The sequence below is a fragment of the Anopheles coluzzii genome, chromosome 2 (assembly GCF_943734685.1).
Source record: "Anopheles coluzzii chromosome 2, AcolN3, whole genome shotgun sequence".
Classification (NCBI taxonomy): domain Eukaryota; kingdom Metazoa; phylum Arthropoda; class Insecta; order Diptera; family Culicidae; genus Anopheles; species Anopheles coluzzii.
In genome coordinates, this window is record NC_064670.1 from 27,716,815 (window position 1) to 27,743,415 (window position 26,601).

Genomic DNA, 26,601 nt, shown 5'->3' on the forward strand with positions numbered 1-26,601 from the left:
AGCGTGCAGTATGCTTCACAGATGCAATTGTGCTGGTGGTCGACGCATAAACACATCGATCTGGAGCCGTTAGTTGTACTCCTTAGCAACGGTTGCTTAGTCATATAATTTTATTTATATGGTTGCTATGGGTACCACAGTTGGCAGTCGAGGTATCCTGCAAACATCATTCCGACTGTTGCCAGCTTGACGAACGCAAGTGTCTTGTAGAACGTGTGCAAACGAGTGTAAAAATGGTACTTCTGCATGTAAAACGTGGCGATGAAAGCCAATTTTTGTACGAAACAGCCACCGGTATTGGAATTGAGCAACTTGCCTACGAACTGGTAACGATCTACAATGGTCGCCTGAAAGTTAGCCGGGTTTGCTCTGGTAAGTGTGGATGTTAAAAAAATGCACTGCATTTCGCCACATTTCTCTCTCATCGCTTTTGTATTGTAGAAATTGAAGAGCTTGCGAAGCATGGCACGATGTTACCACCCGATATGCTCGGCCTGACCGATGAGCAGATCGAGGAGTTACATCTGGTCGACGAATGGGCCGACAAGTGTATACCGTCGGGTGGGTGGCGCTTCAACCGTGATCCCGTCGGGCGCCGTAATGGCCGACAACCGCAGCCAAAGATGGGAGACGTACTAGCGAAAGCGATCGAAGATGCAAAAGCTATGATATCGAAGAAACTGACCACCGAGAACAAGCCGCTAACGCAGCGTATTGTGCAGGACGCGCTTGACTTGCTGCGGGGAGCCGTTACTATTGTGTATCCGATGCAGCTGCCACCGCACGATCCCATTCGGATGGAGTTTAGCAATACGGAAGATTTAAGCGGCACTCAGGTTTGTTTGGAGTACCAATTTCGATGTACCTTAAATTGGCATTGATATGACATTATCTTTCCGTTCATTGTAGGCTTCCCTGGAAGTGATTGAACCATCGAAAGTTCAGCTGTGGTTCGCCGGGAAACTGATGCACGCTGACAAACGGTTGGGAGAAATTGTTGGCGCGAACGAGAAAACTAAGATCATTGTAAAGCTGGCCAAGCTGAACGAAGGTGCACCGGGCCGTGAACCGGTCATTACGGAAGATGCGAAAAGGCAGATGATGCTACACGCCTATCGCCGGCAGGAGGAATTGAAGGTAAGCGCAAGCAACAGATTTCTCCTCTTTTCCCTGAACCTTTTTTTCGGTCACATTAGTCTTATACAAGCCTTTTGGAGGGTCATTCACTGGACTCAATATGCTGGTAATTTAATATGTCGTTGGGTAGTAGTAACAGGATTTGGTTGCCACATTTAAATTAATGCCATCATCTTGCAAATAAACTCTCCTTAGTAGATCGTATTCATTCTGTCTTTCAAGCATTGCTCTATATTTCATAAATATATTAGGTTTATTCAAAAATGTACAAAGTTTTTAGATGTGCTAGGTTTCATATCAAAGATTGATCGATAAAGCATTTCAAACTCACGGCATCGACATTTTTTTCGCGTAAGAGTTGTCTTGACATACTTCTGTAATGATTAAGCTGGTTTAGCCCCTTTCTTCAAGATTTTTCACATTTTTTTTTGTCGATAGTGTTGATTTAATCTCGTTATCGTTATCTTTTGTATTTCTTTGTATTTTCCTCGCGAGCTCTGATTCTGAAGCCGTGTTTGTTTAAAAAAGAAAAAAGAAAAATACATACATCGAAATTAGCTTCGTCTTACGCGCCACCATGGCGCGGCGGCGTGCGTATCCTCTGCGGGTTTTTTTCGGGCGAGCCTAGAGGAGGCGTTTAAAGAGGGGTTCGTGTTTGGAACATCGCTTTCGCATCGCAACAACAATAACGTGTGGGAAGGATAAAAACTGCCTTGAGAGAGGGGGGAAGTGTAGATGCTGGTAGTAGTAGTATGTAACAGAAAATAGAAACATTCGCCGTTAAAAATAGTGTACGCGGCTAATCTGAATAATCTTCCCATCTGCTCGACCAGTGTCGCACTGTGCCTATCTAGCTAGAAAGTATGATTCAACAGTTCATAGTGTAAACGTGTACACACGCGTGAGGTGTGTGGGTTTCGGTTTTGTTCGCCAATTGGAAAGAGGAAATTTTTAAACTTAACACTTTCATTCCTATACGGTGTGCTGTAAAACGCGATTTGTTTGATCCCCGCTGGTGGTGTGTTACCTAGATCGCGACTACCATTTATAGCGCTTACACGGTAGCATTTGAAGCCGGTGATGCATGCGGTGATGGCCGAAGTGGGATGATGCCTGATGTGTGGGACCGTGTGTGTTAGTTGTGCTGTCCTTTTGGCCCGGGAGACCGGAGAACCTAAACGATAGGGCTCGTCGCCATTGCTCCCTTCATGACACACGGTAATGGGTGACGCACGCTCACATTTTGTTGATGAACTCTTGCGGATACTCAATCTTCCACGACTCTTTCCTTTTTGCGGGGTACATTTTCGTGTGTTTGTTGTCGGTGAAAGGAGAGTAGTAGTAGTAGTAGTAGTTTATTCGTGTAGAAGGTACGTGTAAGTACATGGTTAGGTCGAGTTGGTTGGTTGATAATATGGATACGGGCCAGACGGTCGTTCCACGTTCAGAAGAGGGGTTTAGTGATAGCAGAGGGAAAGAGTTGTTTCAGTTCGGGTGGGGGTTGTTTTGAAAGGAAAACAAAATGTATGTATTAGAGAGTGGAACGCTTACGCTGCATGATGGGGTCAAGAACATGAGAATCAAAACTATTGAAACAAGTATAAATTATTGAAGCTGTTTTGTTTCTGTTTTACTTTGGTTTGAAAGAGATAGACAGCATAAATTTAGCGAAATTTGCATACAGTGAAAGTAGGTGAAAAGCAAAGGGAAGCTTATGGGCTGCTGCTCCCATGTTTGAACAAGCGAACTGTTTGAAGCGATAGCGCACACTATTTGAGGCTTGCGGTGTCTTGTATCTTTGGTGCCCCTGGATGGTATTTCGTTTCCTTTGGTTTTTTTTGTTTGTTTGTTTGATTCTATTGGCGAACGATTCAATAATAGTTATCACAGACTAAATTATACAGGCTACGCACAACAGAACGCAAAGCTGTGTTTTTCTTTTGTTTGGTTGGTTCTATCTTCAACACTTTGTTTGGACATGAAGAAGTAGCATAGCAGGTTTTTCGCCTCTAGTTGCGTTTCGATTGCAATAAAATGTATGTACACATGCACACGCACACACACAGCTCGTGGAATAACGATGATCTGCGCTGTTGATGATTTTTGTTACGTTTTTGTTTTGTACACGGCCCTGTTTTTTGTACACTATTTACATAATACTACCGAATGTCGTGCTTATAGTTTTATTACACATGTAATTAACAGCTACTCGACGGGCTTGGTAAAAGATACGACTACTCGCAGGCGCCCGCGCTGCGTTGCACCAAACGAACACGCAGGATGCTGCGCTGCAAAGCCGCGTGGCGCGTTGGTTGTGGTGGGGCCACAAAAGTTATTGCAATGTGTCTTGATTTTTTTTGTTGCTTGTTTTCTGTTTGCATCGTAAGCCCTCATGAGTGCAGCCCTCTCGCTAAGCGACGTAAAGCTTTATCTTATACTATATACTGCAAAATGCTATTTATCATCAGTAACGAGATACGAGAATGTATGCAAGTACAGCAAGCGCGGACTGACAATAGTAAACTCTGCGGGTGGTTGTTCACATGCACATATGATGGGATGGTAAAAGAACTGGCTGTGACAGAAAGCAATAGTTTGAGAGGTATGCTAAGTAAACTTGGACTAGTTGTATCTTATTTACTAGCGCTCAAAAGTATCCTGCGGTCCTGTTGCGTTTTTGCCGATGCGTATGCAATACCCTCTCACGTGTGCCGATTGATCCCACTGATGGAGGTGGGCCGGGGGTGTGGGGGAGAAGAGGGGGGGGGGGGGGGGGCGTGTGGCCCGGGTGTTGCTCCCGGGTGCCGAGAGCGGTGTGGCGCGAGAGTGGGCTGGCATGTGTATACCATCAGGCAAAAGGAACAGAAAAACTGACAAAAATCTAATGCTCAACCCGCGTGATGCCGTGCGTCACGTTGGGGGGTTGTATGGGGTGAACAAAATGAAAAAAAAACTGTTTGTGGTAAAAATGAACGAATCTTTTCAACCAGTACAGCAAGATATTGAAACATACTGTGTGAAAGTGTGTACTATCAAAACGCAAACATTTGGCTGCTGGTTGGTGAAAATTTTAATCTGTACTTGTGTGTGTGTGTGTGTGTTTTTTGTCTGTTTTTAAGACAGAAGGAGGAGAGACCGTGTGCGCGTGTGTTTGTGTGTGGGTGTATTTTTATATTATTCAGTAGTCTAGTTCGTCTTCCTCATCGTCACTACGGCATAGAAGTTTGCTATAAAATACAGGGAAAAAGAAGAAGCACTTATGAGCATCATCAACGAAGGTGAGATGTGCGAGTTGTACTACTAACAGAAACCAAAAAAAAAAAAAAACGATGGCAATTCATTTTACGGTTCGGGAAAAATGACAAAAAAGACAAAACCAAAAAAAAATCTTTTATGAAAAAAAGAAGAACGGACAAAAGATCGACTATGTGTCTGCATATGTGTGTTAGGGGTATATGTGTGCCTGTGCCACGTTTCGTGAATGGTCGATAGGATAGTGTAATGGACACATTTTGTACTGCTCCTTGCCGGGAACTACCTCACTTTGCTCTACAGCGTGAGAGGTGCAAAATGATTTCGATTTTGTTAAAACAAAAAAGAAAAACTTAGTATACAAATTTACTACGACATGATATGTGTCCCGCAACATCAAATTTTGATAACTGATGTTCGCCAAAGGTTCAAAACAAATGTGTGCAATGTGTTTAAACTCACAAAGGTACGTATCGCAAAGTAGTAGTAGTAGTACATTAGTAGTAAAAAAGAAAGATCGTGTAGAAAGGCATTAACAGTAAAGAGAGCAACAAATCGTACAGGAAATAGTAGAAATCAATCGAATGTACAGAGAAAAGTAGAGTGAGCGGGAAAAATCATAAAACAAATACTTAATTTGATTAACACACAACACGCGTTTGCGCACACATACATCGAGAGAGCTATGGCGAAAGGTAGAGAATTCTTATTTTAGATGGTGATCTTTGTGAGAAGTATGGTGAGGACGATCTTCGGACCATTCCGTGTAGGGTTGGTAAGGACGATTCGCACAAAATGTGTGTGGTTGTGTCTGGGTGTTTGGCTGTTCAGTTGGTTGTGTGAGACGTGCGCTAGTGAAAACATGTAGGCAGGTGACAAAGACAGGTTGTATCGTCTAGATCCTAACGGGGTGATCTAACTCAAGGCGGCATGTGTGGTGTGCTTGAATGAGGCTAGAATGAATGATGTGCGTGTTGTGGGCGTTAGGTAGGGTGGATGGTGACTTTGAAACTCGTACCACGGCAGTGCTGCTTGCGATGGCTTGCGCACCAGCCATCCGCCGCTACTTACTTCTCTTTCGTAGGATACTTCTCCGCGTAGACTCGAGGCGACTTGTGGCAGGCTTTATCACAGCAAGGACAATACCAGTAGCTCAGCACACCGATCGACACGGCGAACAGTACGTTCGGTATGATCAGCGACAGTATCAGGTGCTTCAGATTGTCATCCCAGGAGTAGCGAGCAACCACTATCTCCGGGTAGGCACGACTGTAGTAGCATGGGAACGGTTCCCCAACGTGGGAGTAACTGTGAAGAACGAGAGAGAGAGAGAAAGAGAGAGAGGGCGATCGTTAGCTATCCCGACGTGGTGGGATGTTGTGACCCGTCTGCAGCATCTACCTACCCGTACTGTTTAGCGAATTCGGAACAATTCACCCGCGGTGGATACCCGCACCCTTCGGTGTTGACGAGAAACTTCGTATCCATTACGTCCCACTCGATGCTGTCGAGATCTCGCGGATGCTTGTGCCATTCGTGGAACGCGATCTTGGTGTAGTTCACCAGCAGCTGATGGCACCGGATGGCGGCAGTCGTGCAGCCTTCCCGACACGAGCTCCACGTACAGTTGCGCATGCCTTCCGCGTACACATGGTCCGTCACGACGCACGTCACCGGGACGGGATCGTAGTCGGCCACGATCGTTGATATGGCGGGATCCACCACGAACGGTATCAGAAAGAGAAACGCAAACACTGACAGGATTGCCGTTGTGCCTGGAAGGGTTTTGCAAAAGGTTTGAGAATGTTTGCCGAACGTTCACACCTATGATGGGTTTCGATGGGACAGCAAGCGGGACTGCAACCTACCTAAACAGAGCGAGGTGTAAAACTTTGCCTTATCCAGGAACTCGGCAATCAGCTCCTCCCTGGTCGGTGGCCGCTCTTCCCCATCTGAAACGTTCATACTCTGTCTGCTGTGCGTGAGGCTGGCCTTGCTGTTGTTCAAGCTCGGTTTGCTCATGGTTAAGCTAGGCGCCCCCGACAGGGTCGACGAGGACGCTCTAATATCGTTCATGGACCTCATGCTGCTCTAGCTTGTCTTCCTACCGGACTCCAAGAGAGGTATTGTCGTTCTGGACAAGGTGCCACCGTGTACTACTGTGATGCACCCAAACACAAGCACACACCCAGCTCGCCAGTTACTTGATACTACTCTCCGTCTGTACAAACACTCTAAACACGCGCCAGTTGCAACGTCCGGTACTGCACCAGCAATGAACTTATGTTAATGGTATTAAGTAGTCATTGGCAGCCTAGTTGTTGTCTGTTTTGTTCAGTTGGTTAAGTTTTTACTGTTCAAGCATAGTTTGGGGTTGTTTTTTTTTCTCTACTTGGTGGACTTAACCGCTAAAATCCGGCAGACCCCCTACCGCCTACCGGATGAATATAAAAGTCGAAAATCTTACTCGCGTTACAGCGGCACAGCAGCGGTACGGACTTGTCGCGGTTATCTTGTCTCGTCAAACGTGCACGTGGCTGCACGATCGTGCCCGTTTGATGGATTGCCGATTACGGACCTCCTGCTCGCCTATTGCGTTAAGCGTTTGCTGAGCGAGTCGCTGCTTCCGACGCTTAGTATCCACACTACTATTACCCAGTGTCCTGTGCGCTCAAAGTTGCAAGTAGTAATGTTGCTATTTTGCTTGTTATTTTGTTGTTTTGTTGCTTCTTTAGATTACGCTTGCGCTCTAATGTATTGTTCTATTATATGATTTCGGTGAAGCATTACATTCCGTGTTCGCTTCTTGCTCCACTACAGTCACGCATTCCTCTACCTTTGTTTTCCTGCTTGCGGAGTGATCCCCAAAGGGTGACCAGACCCCAGCTTTGATGATCCAGGCGTGTTGTTCTTTTTGCCCTTCTAGTCTGGTTTTGTTCTCTCTGTTTTGCTGTTGTTGTTTTTGTTGTTTTGGTCCGCGGGTGGCCAAAATTCCTGCCTCAATTTTCGATTTCTACGATTTCCGGACGCGTTTCGGTGTTCGCCGTTGGTCGTGCGTACGCCGTCCGTACGGTATCTCGCTCGTCATCAAATTACGGGATTTGTCGTTGACAATTAAAATATCAATAAACAGGTTTGCTCGTGCCCCTTTTCGATGCACTTCCTTTCCGCTACAACATGCTGTGGATGCCTTTCTCGTTGTTTGTATTTTATGCTTGCTAACTCGCACCTTTCCACCTGCCAAACGTTTCTTCTTTCGTTTCGTTTTTTGTTGTTGTTCTAAGTTAAGTGTTTACGCAAGGCATTGGTGCATCGAAAACTGAACAGCTGGTAACAAATTGGTTTTACGGTTCAAAAATTACACATTACTTAACAATACAATGGGGGGGGGGGGGGGAGCTTGTCGGAGGAGAGATTGGGAGGTTTATCATTCACTGGCCCATCCGCGAATGTATGTGTATATGTGTTTGTTTGTGTAGCGCTTGTTCAGTGTTGGTGGCTATGCCATGCAATTGCAACCTCCAAGCAAAGCCTTGGCCGATCGTTCGGCCTTGCTAAGCGGGCCCGCTCTTGTTCCGTTTGCCGGATATTATATTATAAAGTGCAGTTCTAGCGCTGTGTCCATCAACACCGCACGGTGTAAGCCACTTTTTGTTCGTTCGAACACGGGTCGGAATTTCGGTGAGCAGCTCTTGTTGTTATACTCTGCACCAGCCCAGCTGTTCCTTTGCTCTTGTGTACTGCTTCTGCTCACGCGACATATGCAATTGCTACAAACTGAGCAATTGGATCAGCATCCCGGTTAGCGTCTGTAGGTGCCGAGGATCCCACTGAACGAACTTTTTTGGATTGTTGTGTGTGTTTTGCGGAATAATTGCTGGCTGCTGTCATTCAACGACACTTCGGCTTGCAGGAGAAGGCTGGCAAATAATTCGTTAATGAAATAACACGTGTACAGTAACAACAGGGGATAGGTGTTGGCGTAGGCTCTCAGGCAGGGGGAAGGGAGACTGATAGACTGAAGAATACCGATTATCACTCTGGCCGGAAACGGTTTTAGTGTAGAGAAAACACACCCGATTGATGCACTGGACTATCTTCTTGCAGGAGAGGAATGCCTGTAATGAAGTGGAATAGAGAATGAGAGAGAGAGAGAGACGAAAAACAAAGCCAAAATGAAGATATATTAGTACGGAAGTTCTGATGTATCTGAACAATTGTTTGAAATAAGAGACAGATACAAGAGAGCAATCTACTAGGAACTGCTAGAGTGTGGAAGGATAAAGTTAGCACGCACGGCCAAATGGAGAGAAGGGAACATGGCAATGCAAACAGAAACAGGAAATGGGGGGTAGAGCCCGGTGAACTAATGACATCATCGCCAGCTAGCCCAGCACACCACCATCGCCCATCGTACGGCCGGCGACGAACGAAAAGCAGCCCTCCAGGGGGAATGTAAACGTGACGTAACGAGCGGGAGAGTTTGCGAGCGGGCGTATACACTAGCAGCACTTTGGACTAATTAAAGTGTGGACGCAGTGCGCGATAACATTTCCTTTGCGACACAACACGTTCGGCCCGGGCAGTAAAGTAGTAACCACCTGCTGTGCATACATTGAATGCCTTTTCACCGATGTGTAAGGAGTGTGTGTGTGTGCGCGCGCGCGTGTGAGTGTATTCAACGCTGCCAGTGTAAGGAAATGCAAAGAGTTGGTGATCTCTGGTGTAGGACAGAGGCACAGATCTTTCGACTGCCGGTGTGTGACTACCAGTGGCAGCAAATTCTCCCGCCCCATTGCGAACACGTACACGGGCGGACACATACTTCCGTTGACGGAGGTGGAGGAGGTGCTTCTTTCCGTTGGCTGGCTGGGGACCGATATGGCGGGGGTGGGAGATGGGCCGCCTTGGAACCCTGTCGTTCCGCACGGGAAGGAAGGAGATGTTTACACCAACGAGTGTTCGTTGTTTTGTTGTTGTTTTGTAAGAAAAAAAGAAGGTTGAGCTGGAGTAATGGTGTACTACTTTTTGTTTACTTGTTCTCTCCAACCGGATGATAAAAGGCATTGCGTTAGCGTGAAGTGTGAACATAAGTGTAACGAAACTGTTCGGGCAAAAACATAGAACGTAAAACAAAACGATCGCGTTGGAAGAAGATGGGTGGGAACAAGTTCGTGCGGTGAAGAGTGCTATTTCACACGCATTCTGTTCGGAGCTTTGGAGCTCGGAGTTTGCAAGGATGGAAGGTAGAGCGCGTAGATCGGGAAGGTTGGGGAGAGAGTGTGGGGATAGCTATGACGAAAAGGGGGAAGGGCACGTAAAAGTATGAATCGCAACGCCTTACGTGATGGATCTCAGAGAGCCATAACGGAGTCTCCACCTCCACCGCCGTCACCGGAGTTGGCCTTGTCCTGGTTCTTGGCGCCGCCGTTCGCCACCACCGGGTTCTTGTTGGCGCACCCGACGAAGCGCATCTTCGCGTCGTCCCCGACGACGATCGTCCGCTGGCAGAAGATGAGCGTCAGGCAGGAGACGCCAAACAGGATGGTCGGCACGAAGAACCCGAAGACGAACTGGCGGTAGGTCGTCTCGAGATCGAACCGGGCCACGACCTGCTGCATCTTGCTCTTGGAGTAGTAGCACGGGAAGCGGGCCCGCGCATTATGGTCGGTGCCGTCCTTGCCGAACTCCTTCAGGAACTCCTTGCACTCGTCCTGCAGCGTGTTGACGCAGCCCTCGAGATTGATCATCAGCCGGCTCTCGTTCGACAGCGTCAGGTCCTGCTCCTGCGGCGCAATCACCTTGATCGGCTTCGAGACGGCGTAGTGCAGGTAGCTCAGGTAGGTGAAGTTGGTCAGATCGGTCAGCTCGGTTTTCTCCAGCACCGACCCGTTGACGCAATCGATCGCCTCGATGCCGAGCGAGGTGTTCTGGATGTTGTAGCAGGACGACATGATCACCTTGTCCTCCGCCTCGTTCCACACCTCCTGCTTCGTTTCCATGTCGATCGCGCTCGAACATTGCGAAAGATAAACTTTATCTCCACTTAATAAGATCATGTTCTTGTTTCGGGTCGGTATGTCGACGCAACGACGATCGCAATTATATGGAGTTCTTATCTTTCGACATGTTCCCCGGTTGCACGAGAACAGCCCGGTGATGTCGATGCAGGTGATCTTGCCCCGCCGGCCCGAGCACTTGAGCGGCGGGTCGGTGTTTTTGAACACGCACTCGAACGCGTCGGTGATGTTGATGCACATGCCGGCGCTGCAGTTGAACGTGCCGGTCAGGTTCTTGCACTCGTCCGCGATGCAGCGCGACTTCTTCGCATTCTCCTGATCGATGCCGTAGCACGTTTTGTTCGCCGAGTTGGTACAGTTCGTAAACAGCAGGCTGCTGCCGTTCATGCGCAGATGCACGTAGATCTGGATGCAGGCGCCGGACGTTTTGCTGAGGCACCATTCGCCGCACGAGCCCCACTCGCAGGCGTCCTGGTTGAGGGCGCGCGTCGTCGTGCACATGACGGGCGTTTCGTCGATGCCGCTCTTGAACGCGCGCGACGACGGCATGTAGATCGCGACGGTCAGGTAGACGATCGCGACCGTGCTCAGCACGAACGTCAGCTGGCAGACGCAGATGATGCCGCAGATGCGCGTGTCCTGCGGCGGTATGATCAGGTCCTCCTCGGGGGTTGGCTTTTTCTTGCCCATCTTGGTGACGCTTGGCTGCTCCGACCGTCCGTTCACCCCCGCTCACTGTCGGGGCCGTGCGATAGGCTTGCGGGGTGAAATGTGGCGACGTCTCGAAAGTCTTTCCCCTTCCCACAGAAAGCTTTCTAATGCAGCACTGTCTAATGTGGAAGGGAAAACTTTTTGTTTGCTTTGTTTCGTTACCTACACGAGTTTTAGGACGGTCTAAGCACACCGAAAAGGGGGAGAAATGACGTTTAGTATTTTTGGTTGGCTCAAAACGATGATGACTCTATTATTTGTTGTCTATTTGTGGAACGATAATTAGAAATGATATACAAGCCTTAGAGAATGAAACCATTGAGCATCATTAACGGTGCTTAATGTCCGTGCCGTGTTTTGTCTCCTGAAAGTTTGACGAGTACCCAGTTCTGACCTAGTTAACCTTCGGAACGTTCGGGTTTGGAATGCCGTAAGTACACGCTTCGAAAGCTGAACTAATGATTACCTTCTTCCGACCGGTGGTTCCTCAGCGGTGCTATCTATTCCCAGACATCGGACCCGAGGCCTGCGTCAGGGTTCAGCCAGCAGCAGTTCGCACAGCAGTTTTGTCACACCGTGCCGCGGTGAAAGCGGTCTCTCGCACGCTTTTCGAAACCTTTATCGTCGGTACAGCTGCACTCGCGAACAACCACTGCAGTATTTTTGGCCCGTTCGTGTGCCGTTTAGTGACGATGGTTCACGACTAGAGTCCTTCTTTCTCTCTCAATCTCTCTCTCTCTCACTCTCACTCTCCCCCTGCCGTCCTTTGCTCACTCACTACGGTAGCGCACTATTAAACCTGCCTTCCTCTGCTCATCGCACTGCTCCGAACAATTCGCTCCCCTTTTGCTGGTGTGTCACACTCTTTGTGCAAAGTTCTTGAAATGTATCACCGCTCACTCACTGTCCCGCTCTCGCAACGAATTTCCACTTCAAAGGGGAACTTTTTTATTATTATTATTATTATTTGTTCGCTGTACCACTACGCCTTTTGTTCCACGGGATGATGTGTCCTGTACATTCTGCCCTTTTTCTGTCGATTCACTTCACATCTGTGCTGGTGTGCGCCCTTGTCTTCTCTCCTTTGCGGTGTGATGCAAAGTGGCAGGCCCTAAATCCGTCGGTACGCGAAAAGTTTGTACCTCACGAGAATTGCCTTGCATCGATTGCCCTGCACACTGAAAAAGGACGAGAAAAATCAATTTTCATTCCCTCCTGCACGCAAAGCGGACGTTGGGACTTTTTTGTGTTCGCAGTTGAAGCGAACGGTGGTAGTAGGAGAGGAAAAGAGGATGGCGCATGGAAGCTTCAGGAAATTCTTTCAATTGGGCTAGCTAATATATCACTGAAAATGTGAATTTCTTCCTTTTCGTGGCATATAGAACTCAATGATGAAGAAAACACACACACACACACGCGCGCGCGCATACACACACACACTCGCACACACATACACTCAAGTTAACTGATGACTTGCGGGATTTTGCTGCTACTCAAAAACGCCTTTTTCCTGCAACTTTTCATTTTCCACTGCTGGTGCTTGGTGTAAAACTTTCACAACTTGCCTTTTCGAGCTGCAGCTGAACGGTTTGATATGCGGATTACATTTCGATTGTTTCAATCCATCCAACTGTGCACGAGCAGCGCGATGAGCGCACGATGACGAAGTCCTATCGCACGCGCTTCGATCGTCATCTACACTATGAATGAAATTGCTTTCCTCCGTTAGCAAAATGAGCAAAATTTTCTCACTCGAATGTTCTTCCGGCAGCGTGTATGTGTGTGCGTCTGTGTCGCGGACGTCGTGCGCATGCCCGTGACGGCAAAAGCTCGCGCCTCCATGTATATTTCACCCGCCTGTCTTACGGGGGGGCTGTATTGTCAGCAACAGCAGTAGCAGGACGACGACGACGACGACGACGACGACACTCTTGAACGACACTGTTTGATTGATACGGACGTTTTTAGGCATTCTTGTGGGTGATGAGTTTTTTTTCTGTTAGCATGTGCCTCTCGTTAGCATATAACGGGAAGCATATTAGTTGAAAAAATGTCAATAATGTAATTTGGAACATTAGTATGAGTCGGTTTTTGCTAAATTAATTTTAATTCTCATAAATTGTAATAACCCTTTCACGATGGAGCAGCCTGGTTGTTCATTCCGAATGCATTACATGCTAAAGGAAAACGTTGGAAAATATGAAAAAAACACATCCTGCAGTGCACAAATATTAAAACCCTCGTATTAAAACAATACAAAGAGAAAGTTTTTGTAATAATGTTCTTCGTTTAAAGTACAAAAAACAACATTCTTATTTTTAAATAACCATGCTTCTCCACTTGCACGCGACTTTGCAAGCAAGCGTCAAACGGCACCATCGAGGAAAACAGTTTTCCCACGTCCTTTGTTGTTGTGCGTGAATCCTTTTCGTGTGTCCTGTCAAAGCCCAGCTCAACAGGAAGCTTTCGGAGCGCGGGAGAGAGAGAGAGAGAGAGAGCGAGTCTTAGAAAGGACATTCTCTCCAAGAGAGCCGTGAATAGGCAACGGCAAAAGTACTGTTGAAGGTGGTGAGCCATAAACCCGCTGCAAATCCTGCTCCCGTTTGGAGCACCATTTTTTCCCGAGCACTCAGACCTACCATCATGAACCAGTCAGGGGTCAGTCGCTGTTCAGTACGTGAGAGCGTTCAAATGTGATAGTATCGTTAAGGCTATGTGTGTTTTTAGGGGAAGCTTTAGTTTTCTTGTTTGATCAGTTGTACATAGCGTGCAGCGTGCAATATCCTTATCGCGAGGAACACTTACGGCAAATGGTCGTTCGGTGAGGCCGTCAGGTGAATGGTACTGGAGAAAACATGTCTCAGCTCGGCACGGCAGCGTTGAGAGTCAGCGTTTCGTTTGTTGGTGGCATCGTCGGCTGCACTGCATCAATCGTAGAACCGGGACGGGATGGATGGGGTTTGGTTCCGTTTGGTGCCATACGCACCTGGACACACGCTCGCTCGCAGACACAGACCACACGCACGGTTTGGGGTACCAATGGCAACGTAGTGCAGTACACCCTTGGTTTGTTCCTTTGCGGCCCACGCCGAGCTTACAGGGGTGAACAAAGGGTGAAAAAGTGTACTCTCCAGCAAGTGGGCAGCATTCAGTGCGAGTGAAAATGGGCTACCGTTGTGCATGCTGTCCCTGTGCCGCCCACTAGTGTGTTCAAGGCAACTCTGGCCCGGTGCTGCTTGTCCAATATTGGTGTGAAAGCACATCCAAAGCGGGAGACGTACGCCTGGATCGGAAAGACGTACGCACAAGAAAAGGTTAATTGAAGAGTGGAGGCTTTTTTCCCGTTCTTCTTGGAGCTCCGCGCATGAAGGAACGGTTCCAGCGGCAGAAGATCCCGAGCAGATTCCCTGCACGAACCGTCCGTCCGTGTGAATCGATGTGGCCGGAACGGCAAAAGCAAAAGAGTTTGGTGAAAAATCAATTCTTGGTCCTGCCGTGTGTGCGTGTGTGTGTCGATCCTGCCTGCAACCATCGCTTGGATTTGCAAACCAACCGCAAGACACGGTGCTCTGGAAATGGTGGCGCACGGTGGTCTTGTTTTTGTTGCTGCCGTTGTTTTATTGTTCCAGTGCTCTAGCCCTGCCAGGCTTCGACGGCCCGTCCTGGAATCTGTGGCAGTGTAGAGAGTGCGTGTGTGTGTATACCTCGACATTAAGCTTTTTTGGTCAATAGGAGAAAAAGTGAGAGAAATATGGCGTGAGAGAGATATATACACAGTAAGAGAAAGAGAGAGGGAGAGAGGAATGCTTGATTGTGTCACTCTCGGTGGTGGTTGAATTGCCTTCTTTTCATGCTAAAACGTCATTTTGATGTAATGCAAAACTCGGGTCAGCGCCCGTTTCCTCCTCAACCCTCGTATCCCCTACTGCCATCCCCTTCCTCATCCACACAGAGACCCGCGCGCGCACAGGTACTGCCGGCTGCCACCGGTTGGTCTGGTGTGGTACGAGCTTTTCTTAGCCTTCGCTTTTTTAAACTTTACACAAAAACCAATCACAGCGATACGACATTATTATTACCCCAACCCACGGTTCGCGTGTACGACTGCTCGAATGCCCGGGATTCCTAAACACGCAACCGGCCCGTGGTAGGGCGGTAGAGGGTGGACACTACTGTGGTGGGCATAATTTGTCCCCACCATGCTCGATGAAAAACGGGGCCTTCCGGTTTTGGTTGGCCGGATCGGAACGGCACAGCGACTACCGTGTGTGTGTGTGTGTGTGTGTGATTGTGTTTGCTGTTTTCTTTGTATGTTGCTGTTGTTTTGTGCTATTTTGTGGGTTACAGTGTGGCTCCAGGAGAAGAAAGAGAAAAAAAACAGGCAGCACTGTTAGCTTGACCTCCACGGACGTTTTGCGTGAGTGTGACGTAAAGACGTTGGTGTGTGTGTGTGCGTATTGCAACGTGTACCGTACCAGAAACTGTGGTGGGTGTGTGGAGTTGGCGGGTGGAGTCACAAAAATATGTCAAAACACAAGCACTTGACGGTGCCGTTCCGTCCGTACCTGGGAGCACACGGCCAACCCACCCTCCAGTAAGGTGTGGTAAGGGCGCCTTTTAATGATTGATGAATGCACAAAGCACTGCTACCGTTGCTGCAAAAACGGGTAAATTACGCGAACAAGCCGAGTGGTGTGTTTGCCTGCATCGATACAGGAAAAAAAAGCGCTCCTTGACGCGTGCACACATGATGATGGTGCGCATTTTAAATTTAATACCCCGCCACTAGCAGTGGCAAGGACATGCGAAGGCGCTTTCGAAGGCAGCCAGCAGCAGTAGTTCAAATGTCATCGTCACCAATCGTGGCAGGGTAATTGGACACCCTGCTTTCGGATCGGTTTGGAGTCCCAACGGGCGAACGCGTACGCCCAGCATGCTACGCCACAGTGATTGAGTGTGTGTGTGTGTGTGTGTTCGTGTGCTGAGGGGCTGTGCATGTTGTGCATCGTGGGGAACGGGTGGGGGTTTCCCCCAAAACGTACCAGAACGAACGACTCACGTAACAATCAACCACTCTCTCGCCCCGCTCTTACCATCCCCTTTTTGCAGTTTACGTGTGTGTGTGTGCACGTATGGTCTCGATCCTCGCTGAAACGGCATGAACCCGCGATGGAAAGCAATGGAAAGTGATATCCTGCCGAGCGGTATCGGTGGGCTGGCCGGGGCGGATAAAGAGGTTGTTAATAATTTAAAGTGTAAACTTAGAGGCCGAAGGGATTCGATTTTTATGACCTTTTTTCTTCTCCTCCCTTCCTCTCCACCACTTCCACTCTCAGCCTCTCTCTCTATCTATCTCTCTCTCTCTACCGTTTTGTTGTTCGAAATCGAAATGTTAAGGGCAAACGGACAGGGCGCAACCGGATATTTATACATATCCGAAGCCACGTGCGTGCGATTGTTTGTCTCTGCGAGCGAACGGTTTTTTTTGTTGCTGAACGGTGGCAACAGCAGCGTTCCATTTTCTTTCTCCGTCCGATTCGGTTTTAAATCGATCGCAGCGAGCAACGCGAACCCCCCCGCCCTCCTATCGCCCGGTTCTTCGTGTTGGTGAAGGGAACATGCGGCAGTGGCAGATAAATAAAATTATTTATAATTCAAAATCACAGTGAACCACATGCAATAGTTATGTAAAGCCGGGGCAGAGGCAGTCCAGAAGGGGTGAAAAAAGAAAAGGGCATGAGCGAGGGAGCCCCCCTCCCCTGAGTGTGTGGAAAGTGCTAAGGGGGAGTTTGCGATGAGCGTGTAGCGCCGCCGCAGCGCAAAAGGATAATACAGTGAAGCAGTGAAGTGACCCACGGCGCTCGGGCTGTGGGGCGTGGTGTGGCGCGCGGTGTGTGTGTGTGTGAAACAGCGGAACCGAGGATACGCACACGGGGCCATGCCAAGAACAAAGACACGCGCGTGCACACACACACACGTACACAAATACACTCAAACAACATCTGTGTTCCGGTGTGTTCGATCGGTGTGCTAGCTCGGTGGTGGTGAGTCCTCGCGCCGGAGTGATCAGCGTGGAAGGGTGTTTTGTGGTGAGACGAAACATAATAAAACGCAGCTGAGAAGACGAGAAGTGTGCAAATGGCAAAGCAATAAGCGGCCCAGCAGCCCAGCCAGAAGACTCTCGGACCCCTTTTTGCACCGTTCCGTGCTGTGCGTGTCGTCGTCGTCCGTTAGCAAAGCGTGGCCGTGCTAGTAGTGTACACTACCGATCCACTAACGCCGAGAGCATACCAGCGAGAGTGTGTGCGTGCGTCAGGATAAGAATACAGTGTGGTGGTAGTAGATGGATGTGGTGCCAACCATCCTGGGACCGTTGGTGCTCGAGAACGTACAGCAGTGGTGGTGAGAGAGAAGGGTGCATTACTGCAACAAAAACAAAAAAAACAAACGCCTTTCTGAATCAACAACAGCCGAGCGGGCGAGTCGCCGAGGTCACACCGACAAACTACGCGACTCGGAAAACTGAAAGAGTGGCCCACTGGTGGCGACAGGCAAAAAGTTTTTAGTTTGCACATTTTTTCCGTTCTGTTCCGTTCTGTTCCATTTCGGTTGCCACTGTGCTGTGTGTTCTCCGTTTCGGTGTGGTGCGTTTCAAGTGGTTTAAATTAGTTTTTTTCCTTCTTCTGTGTACGTGCGTGTGAGTGTGAACCCTGCTTTCCCCGTTCGCAACACTGACAAGGGAGAGCAACCACACGCAACGACCATTCTCCGTTGCGGAGCGTAACGGAACGCACATGCCATCGTCCGGCGCGACATCTTGGAATCGTAAGTCTGTCCGGTCGCGCGGGTGCAATAAACACGGCACCGCACGATACTTCTGAGAAATGGTCGCGTGAGCCCGGGGCAACCATTCGGCAAACACACGGAAAGGAAAGGGAAGCTCCGAGCGACTTTGCCGCACCAGGTACACGCCCCGCGCGCCTTGCTGGTTCTGGGCCGACCATGGAAGAATAATGGATGCTCCGTAGGTTGCAGCTGATGAGCCAATAGCAAGTAGTAGTGCTGTGTTGTCGTGTTGGCGTGTCCTTGCACGGGACAGCCCGTACAGAGAGAGAGAGAGAGTGAGAGAGTTTAGCAGGAGGCAGAGTCAGCACTTGCTCTCGCTTCCTAGCCGATCGTCGAGTTTGGTTTGTTTGGCGCATACGGCGCTGCTGGTTCAAGCGCACTAACCGTCATTCCCCCCTCCCCAGCTCACACAAACACACACGCACAGACCTGCTTAACGGGGGCCATTAGCGCATTAGCTCCCCTTCGTCGTCGCCCCTCGCCAAACCTGCCCGAAACGACACCAAACGGTAGCAGCCGGTCCCGCAACCAGCAGCTATGGATGAGGAAATCGTCCCGCGCACATTCCGCGAAAAGGCACTGTTCTACACTACCGCCTTCTTTATCCTGCTTGGCACGTTCAGCCTGTTCGCTTTCCTCTTCCTGGTGCCGTTCGTGATCGAGCCCGCGTTCCAGACGATCTTCATGCAGTTCGACGAGTCGCCGGCCCTGTGCGTGACCGCCTACAATGAGCATCTGTACGGGGCGAAGAACTGCTCCTGGTCGTCGTGTCGCGAAGGCTGCACCAAGGACATCTACGAGTGCCAGCAGATACGCGTCAATTACAAGACGGCTGCCCAGTTAGCGGCGGCCGCCGCCAGGGAGGCAGCCGGCGGTGACACGGCCAGCTCAACGCCGGCACCATCGACGGCGGCGGGCACGAGCGCTTCAACCAACCCCACGGGTGATAGTAGCATTAGTCGGGAGGAGAGTAGTAGAGATAATAGTATAGCTAGTAGTTCCAATAGCGTAGCCAAGCCGGGCGGCGGCGGCAGCAGTAGCCAACCGATCAGCACGTCCGACGGTGGTGGTGGCGCGTCCCGGGCGCTGGCCGGTAGCAACAGCCGGTACGGCAGTGCGCTGAAACGGTTCGAGCGGGCGATCCGGGCCGACTACGACTACGGCGACACGCTGCTGGAGGGCGGCAACGGTCTGGGCGGCGGGTACGGCGACTCGAAGCACGGCTTCATCAGCTCGATCATCGACGACGAGAACGCGTTCATCGAGTACCCGGAGGAGATGACCGGGCTGATGGGCAACAACTCGGAATGGTACTTTACCGGGGCCCGGCTCTACCCGAACGTGAAGGGCTGCGGCTACCCGCCGATACTGAACTGCACCATCTGGACAAAGAAGTACTGGACGATCGGGACCAACTTCAGCTGCTACTACTCGCGCGTCGATCCCGAGCTGGTGATCAGCGATCTGGACATGTGGCAGAACACGCTCAACCTGGTGTTCGCGATGGCGATCCCGATACCGTCGTTCATCATCTCGGTCATCTACCTGGCGTTTGCGTACTTTGTCATCTTCAACGAGGACGAGGAGGCCGGTCTGCTGGACAAGAACGGCGAGGACGAGGCCGGCGAGGACGACCTCGAGCAGGAGACGGACGAAGGCAACGACAACAAGATCAACAACGAGAACGAGGTCGAGGTGACGGCGAACCACATCAACGAAAAGCAGCAGCAGCAGTCGGCGGACGAGGAGAATGGTGTTCACACGACCACCACCACCACACCGATCCAGCCACTGCCGAACGGTACGGCCAACTCGATCAACAACACCAATACGACGGCGACCACCAACACGAACGGTTCGTCCAAACCGATCACACCGAACTCCACCTCCGACCTGAACTCGTTCGGCCACCAGCTGAAGGTGAAGATGGCGGACGAGATGTCGCGCGAAAGCATCGACGGTGGGCTGCTGTCGAACTCGGCCTCCTACCAAGGGTAGGTATCATCGTACCGTCCGTACCTGTGCTGTTGATTTCTGTCTGCGATTTCGTTTCCTTTGCTTAGTTCGTTACGAGCTGTGTGTCTGTGTATGTGTACCTTGGTGATGTGCTCTGTGGAGCGCACCCACGACTTCGATCTGACTGCAACTATTGTTAGTCCGATTCCAACTCCGGTAAAATGGGAACCACTAGTTCCGCCCGGAGTTGGAATCTTCCGGAGTCGTTCAGAGTCTCCCGGAGTCGTCCGTAGTCGTTTGGAGTCGTACGGAGTCGTCCAGAGACATCCGGAGTCGCCCAGAGTTGCACGGAGACATCCGGAGTTGCCCGGAGTTGTCTGGAGGTCGGAGTTGTCTGGAGTCGTCCGGAGTTGTCCGCAGCCGTCCGGAGTCGCCCTGAGTTGTCCGGAGTCGTCCGAAATCGCCCTGAGTCGTCCGAAGTCGGAGTCGTCCGAAGTCGTCCAGAGTTTGTCCGGAGTCGTCCAGAGTTCGTCTGGAGTCGTCTGGAGTTGTCCGGAGTTGTCCGGAGTCGAAGTCGTTCGGAGTCATCCGGAGTCTATTGGAGTCGACTGAAATCGGAGTCGATTGTAGTCATCCGGAGCCGTCTGGAGCAAAGTGCTTGAGATCAGAGATTTCATTTCGTTGTGTGTGTGTGTTTTTTTGTCTTTTACTTTGCGCGTGCACGTTTGTTACGACTCCCGACGACTTCCTACGACTCCGAATGACTCCGGACGAATCTGATTTCTACCGACTCCAGACGACTTCGGATAATGCTAGGCTTTTCTACCTTCCGCAGTCGGTTCTGAAAATTTCAGGAGCCGTCCGAACTCGACTCCGATTTTTTGCCAACTAAACCCATCACTATGTGCACCTAGGTAGGATTAGCACCGCCCCGACCGTCACCGCCGGTTGTTAATTCGTCCGCCACTCCAAACTGTCCGCATCGCTTTTCTGCGATGAACCCGTCAAGGGAATTAGCGTTCGGTGGGGGTAGGAGACCGACCCTGTCAGTATCGGTTTTGGAATGTTTCAATATGCCGGCATGCCACCCGTTGTCCCCCAATCGTTTCGGAAACCGGGTAGACATGGGAGAAGCCTGTGTTGGGGCTGCTAACCGGGTCTCCCTGTTTGAACGTTGAAACAACCAGCTGCTCTTCTTTATGGTGCATAATTGCGATATGCCATTTGGGTGTCGTCGCTTCCATCGAAAAAGAAAACACTGACGTCGCGACACGTGCTACCTTCTGTCGTAGCATTTTTCCTTCGTTTCATTTTCCCGCATGCTAAAATCATCGTACCAATGCATACTAGCCCTCGGTCGGAATGTCGGAACCCCTTCTTGTTTGATGGTCGTGTGTAGTAGTAGCAGTAGTAGTGGAGGGGTATACAGTAGTCGCATTGTGATGGTGCAGAATGTGTCATCGATCAGAGTAGCAGAGTAGCAGACTGCGGGTGGTGGTGGTGGGAGACACGGCGAGCGGCCAAATTAGCGGTCGCCAATGGGTTTAGCTCAGCGATTATCGATCGCACAGACAGGGCGCGAGCTGGTGCCCCGTTCTAGTGGCGCCTCGTCTAGAATTAACGTTCCACTTCCATTCGCTTGATGGGTCGGGTGGTTCCTGGTTGGTGGTGAAGGGTTATGGTAAATGGTATGAAGTTCCTTGTTCCCGGTTCGCTGTCCCGATTATACGCTACGGCGAGCCGGCAGTAGTGGCGACGGTTGCATGCCGATTATTGCATGACCGGGGCTGCATACACACAAATGCACACACGCACACAGACATTTGCGAGCGCTCCAAATGTGTCGACGTGTCTCACGGCAAATGGGCATGGAATGCAATTTTCTGCGAGATTTTAATTCAATTTTTGGCGCCAAAATTCACTCCACCAAAGCCAAAAGCTGATTTGCATGTCATCGTTGTTGTCGCCGGGCTCCGGGACTATTATGCGAGTGTGTGGCCGATATAGTGGCCCGGGCGCACCGGGCGATCATTTCCCTCGCCGACGGCACTGGCCAAGAATAAGCAATTGAATTGGCCGGGTGCCATACGTGCCCGGGCCCCCAGTCTAGTGTGATACTGACTCCAAATGATGGGTTTGAGTGTGTGGGTTTGTGCGTTGTGCTCTATTTTAAATAGGATCAAGGTATTTAGGTATTGGATTGAAACAGTTTTGGTTCCGAAAATTCGTCCTATTAATTTAGTTTGAATTGTTTAAAAGGTTGAAGCCTTTGCGTCCTTTCAGATTGGTCGCGTTTCCATTTCGATTCTCTCCATTTCAATTCACTTAATCACACCATTGCCGTCCCCTTTACTCTCTGCTTTCAGAAACTTGAGCAAGACGATGACGACCAGTATCTCGACTCCGCCTGGTCCGATAGCCGCAGTCTGAAACGTCAAGTGCATGGTCTGGAGGACGTTAAGTTTAAATTTACGAAGTAAGAGTCTGCTTATCTTATGATTGTTGACGCGACCCTGGCGCGCGGAACTCCACTGCTAGAAGGATGCCGCTGGGTGCGCCTTTTCGACACCGATCTCTGCAAGCGCTGGCAAAGGGACTGCAAGCGAAACAACCAACCTTTCACCAATCCCCGCATACACACACACACACACACACATACACAAATGCAGCTGCTAGCTACAGGCCATGGAAAAAGGGAGCAGTGCGACAACCAATTAAGAGCGGCGAGGCGATAGATGGTAAACCTGCACACAAACTGCACCGATCGCCGTGGTGGTACGCTTCGTTTGACAACATTTGGCCCCGCAACATTAAACCACTATGGCATAGCTGACGCGCTACTACAGCAAGCAGATGTGCGGTGCGGAGAGTTGATCGTTACGAAATGCCGCCGACTGCTGTGTGCTGCATACACGACCTGGCCCGGCCTGGTCAGGAGAGCGGAATCATTCTAAGCCGAATAACTACGTTTCATTTTGGGAACTGTTTATGCTGATCGCTTTTTAACTTTAGATGTAAAAAACAAAGCAAACAAAACCGTACATATATTACACATAAACATGCAAGAGCATGGAGTCGGCTTGCGTAGTAGGCAAAACAGCAGGTGTAGGCCAAAGGAACACTTGAAAAATGTTAAAAAAAAGCCACTCTACTCTACCAATCTACCTGCGCCAGTCTACGGTGTAGGTGTGGGGCGGTTACATGTATAAAACGGAAAACTCTCTCCTTTGTTTCATAAACAAATGCCTCTCGTTGTTATGGGTTTTTGCTCCAGTTAGCCTGCTATATTAGTGAGATGCGAGTAAATCTGTAAGGATCGGTAGGGAGAGGGAAGCTGAAAGCTGTTTCACAAACACACTATACTCTGCCTCGTAGCCGTGAATGATGCGGATGGACCTTAGTAGAAGCCGGTAGAACGAGATAAAGACACGTAGAGGTGAACGCGTCCGCGATACACGCTACCCCCGTTCATGTCGTGTAGGGCCGTAGCGCAAACAAGCATTGGAAGGATCAAGTTGATTTACGCTAAGATGCAATATTTTACCTGCAATCTGCAATATGGTTTGGTGTAAGAATTACGATACACACACACGACGCATCAACTGTTGATAGATTTTTACTGAACTTTAGAAAAGATGCTTTAGCGAGATGAGCGTTACGCCACTGAGCAGTACGATTACTTAGCACACTGTCTCATACACTCACACACACAGACACGTACACACACATTGATTGTAGTATAGACTCTTGAAGAATAGCTGAAATTGGTAGCATGCAATAGGAAGAAACGTGTAAAGGGAGGAGGATGTCGAAGGGAGCAAGCACAAACGCATAATTACCATAGTCGGCACCGTACACAAGAAACGAAGAGAAAGTTTAAAAATGGAAGAAAAAGAACTAAATGAAAATGGCAAAACAAATGCTAACGACGTTTCTGTTCTCATGCTATCGAATATGGCCGTGTAGCTAAGGAAGGTTTTATATGGCGAGTGCGTAATTCGAAGGGAAATTAGCATACCCAAAACTGCATCTAAATTGTTTCGTAGACTAGGAAATCAGAACATGATAACAAAAGCCGCCAGCAGGAGAGAGAATGTGAGATAATAAGAGACGAAGAGCGAGAGAAAGATAGAAAGAGAGAGAGATAGAGAGAGAGAGAGAGAGAGAAAAGAGGAAATCTTTTATCTTTTAATTTCAGTATCTTCTCATAGGTTTGGTATTGGTTGCATTCAACAATGGGTCGTTTTTTTTAATGGACTGCATACTTAATGCTATAAAACAAAGACAAAAAAACAAACTTACTCGATTCAGTAATGCTTCGGTAGATAAAGAGCCAACGGTATGTTTTTAACTGCAACATATAACAAAACAGTCCCCACAAAACTTATTTTTTATCGGACCGGACTGGATACCGTGAATGCAGATAGTCATATATATGTATACTGCGTAGCTATGTACGTAATGCCCCTGTAAAGCTTTTAAACTTAGTTGTAATAGGACGATAGTACGCAAAGCGACGCATTGCACAATGCTTTCCATAGCACAATGTTTACAAAGTCGTTGACAGAAAATCCATTGGTGCAGGTATTTTCTTTTTCGTTTGTTTTGTTCGTTTTCTTATGCACTTGTTTTGAACTTTTATTTCAATACTATAAACCGTTCATGTTTGATTTTTTTACCTTTATGGATTCTGTTTCTTTTCTCCAGATGTTCACATATGCACTTACCTCATTTCGTCCTGTTTTTGCTTATTATTCCGGTTCTCTTTGGTTGTCTTACTGAAAGCAAGAAAAACCCTTGTAAAAATGTCTGAACTCAAAAAAATCAATCAAATACCTAAAAAAACAGACAAAACAAAACAAAAAAAAACGATAAGAAGAGAGAAAGAGAGAAAGGAGAATAAAAAGAAACAAATGCAAAGAAAAGCAAAACTAAGCAACAAAAAGCACATACAAATAGTTATAAATTTTCCAAATTTTAGCAAGCAAACTACAAGCTATTTATTGAGAACTAAAACGAGTGAAACTGGTTGACGATATAAGCGAGAAAGAGAGCAAAAGAGGGATATAGAGATAGAGAGAGAGAGAAAGAGAGATAGAGAGAAAGAGACAGAGAGAGGGAGAGAGAGGGAGAGAGAGAGAAAGAGAGAGAGAGAGAGAGAGAGAGAGAGAGAGAGAGAGAAAGAGGAACTAAGACGATAAGCTCTGGTACACTTAAAGCATGTTTAAAATCCCGTAAAAGCTTTGCCTAGTGTAAAAGCTTCAACTCACAAGACGGAAACAAGGCTAGATTATAACTATTCATATATTAATAAAACCAACAAAAAACAACAACAACTTAAAACAACCCACACAATGAAGCAGCATAATGAACGTAGGTGGAACGGCAAAAAGAGGTTTGAAAATCATACAAAATTCCGCTAAGCTCATAAGATATAGCTCATAATCGACTGCGTAAAACATTCTCATTGGTCATTTGAATTTTGAGAAAGCTATGCGTAAACTTTATGTAAAGAAAGCCAATTGCACTCAAACACGCATAAGGGAAAAGACCTCCTACTGATAATAGGATGGAACGTAATGTTACTGTTTGGGCTTATTGTATCTTTTTCTTTTGATTACCGAGCCTTTGACTGTCGATCGAAAAATCTCATCGGAGCTTAGCGAGTCGAGTTTACAATTGCGCATCGTATTACCCGCCCAGGACGAGGCTCTGGATCATTGCAGGCTCTTAACGACTTAACACTACCACCGTCCGTTCCCAAAAAAAAAAAAACAGAATAGAAAAGAATTGTGTCCATTTCTTAGACAGCTTGTGCTCAAACAGGTTCTACATCAATCCAGTCCATAAGCACGCCCGATAGGTAAAATCTGATGATGAATTACCAGTAAAAAAAAGAAGCAAAACGCAATAAAAACAGTCACGTAAGCAGATTTAGGAATGCAAAATGAAATATGTTTGTACATAAATAAACAGGGGTTTTACCAACATTCTGAAAGCAGAAACATTACTACAAAACTACACAAAATCCCACAGACACCGACACAGAAACAGAATAGGAAAGCGTAAAATTACACCATGGAAACCTTTCAAGCGGTACCGGGAGTGTGAAAAATACCTTCAATCCAACCGATCTTCTTATTTTGTGTATTGAGAGGGAGACAAAACAGAAGCGACTTTAAAGAAACGTCGGTTTCCGACCAAAGAAATCCAAAGAAATGTTTGCTGATAAATTGGCCAGCAATGCGTTTGGCGTATCACATTCTACTTAATATTGACAGAGGTTTAACATTGTGACCATGCCACATGGAGCCATTCTGCTGCTGTTGTAACTGTTAACTACTGCTGCTGCTACTGCTGCTGCTAGCCTAGCGGTAGTAGCCGCCGCATAGGAGTGGCAGGGCGCGGTCCGTTTTGGTTTGAAATTTAAAGTATATTTCCAATGATATGTATTGCCTTGTGATTGCTATTTTTAAGTTAAGAGTGAACTCACGATAAGCGAAATCTAAGCCGGCATGAGTAAAAAAAAAACTATTGAGAATAAATAAAATGTGAAAGCTTTACTCGGGTGATGTTTCCTTTCCTCTACTATCACGGTTGTAGAGCATTGTTTGACTTAAATTATATTTCAGGTCCAAAGGATCGGTTGCTGTATCGGAGAAAAAGGATTAGCTTCAAT

General features: G+C 48.4%; 3 protein-coding genes across 9 annotated transcripts; 1 reads left to right on the plus strand and 2 right to left on the minus strand.

Moving 5' to 3' along the window:
• LOC120952187 (cilia- and flagella-associated protein 298) lies at positions 1–26,485 on the plus strand. 6 transcript variants are annotated; one of them, XM_040371384.2, is made up of 4 exons: positions 1–372; positions 442–836; positions 910–1,137; positions 22,289–26,485. In XM_040371384.2, the coding sequence occupies exons 1-4, from the start codon at positions 234–236 to the stop codon at positions 22,400–22,402; spliced, it is 876 nt and encodes a 291-aa protein (XP_040227318.2). In that variant the 5' UTR covers positions 1–233; the 3' UTR covers positions 22,403–26,485. The 6 variants fall into 6 exon arrangements, with proteins under 6 accessions (XP_040227318.2, XP_040227312.2, XP_040227313.2 ...); XM_040371378.2 differs by lacking the exons at positions 1–372; positions 442–836; positions 910–1,137 and adding exons at positions 13,671–13,961; positions 16,787–19,960; XM_040371379.2 differs by lacking the exons at positions 1–372; positions 442–836; positions 910–1,137 and adding exons at positions 13,671–13,954; positions 16,787–19,960.
• LOC120952190 (protein tipE) lies at positions 1,342–6,484 on the minus strand. 2 transcript variants are annotated; one of them, XR_007452096.1, is made up of 5 exons: positions 6,258–6,484; positions 5,795–6,164; positions 5,461–5,697; positions 3,779–4,364; positions 1,342–2,425 (listed from the first exon to the last, which is right to left on the minus strand). XR_007452096.1 is itself a non-coding variant. In XM_040371388.2 (4 exons), the coding sequence occupies exons 1-4, from the start codon at positions 6,472–6,474 to the stop codon at positions 4,316–4,318; spliced, it is 873 nt and encodes a 290-aa protein (XP_040227322.2). In that variant the 5' UTR covers positions 6,475–6,484; the 3' UTR covers positions 1,342–4,315. The 2 variants fall into 2 exon arrangements, 1 of the variants encoding a protein (XP_040227322.2); XM_040371388.2 differs by having other exon boundaries at positions 1,342–4,364.
• LOC120952189 (uncharacterized) lies at positions 8,392–11,688 on the minus strand. Its single transcript, XM_040371387.2, has 3 exons — positions 11,587–11,688; positions 9,734–11,303; positions 8,392–8,507 (listed from the first exon to the last, which is right to left on the minus strand). The coding sequence occupies exon 2, from the start codon at positions 11,097–11,099 to the stop codon at positions 9,744–9,746; it is 1,356 nt and encodes a 451-aa protein (XP_040227321.1). The 5' UTR covers positions 11,100–11,303; positions 11,587–11,688; the 3' UTR covers positions 8,392–8,507; positions 9,734–9,743.
• Positions 26,486–26,601: the final 116 nt, after the last annotated feature.

Bases quoted from the DNA above. Each gene is read 5' to 3' on its own strand.
- LOC120952190 (XM_040371388.2), bottom strand. From the start codon at position 6,474: ATGAGGTCCATGAACGATATTAGAGCGTCCTCGTCGACCCTGTCGGGG. The intron at 5,698-5,794 runs GTAGGTAGATGC...CGTTCTTCACAG, and splicing joins GAATTCGCTAAACAGTACGG to TTACTCCCACGTTGGGGAAC. The intron at 4,365-5,460 runs GTAAGTAGCGGC...TGTATTTTATAG, and splicing joins AAGTATCCTACGAAAGAGAA to CAAACTTCTATGCCGTAGTG.
- LOC120952189 (XM_040371387.2), bottom strand. From the start codon at position 11,099: ATGGGCAAGAAAAAGCCAACCCCCGAGGAGGACCTGATCATACCGCCG.
- LOC120952187 (XM_040371378.2), top strand. From the start codon at position 18,504: ATGGATGAGGAAATCGTCCCGCGCACATTCCGCGAAAAGGCACTGTTC. The intron at 19,961-22,288 runs GTAGGTATCATC...CTCTGCTTTCAG, and splicing joins AACTCGGCCTCCTACCAAGG to AAACTTGAGCAAGACGATGA.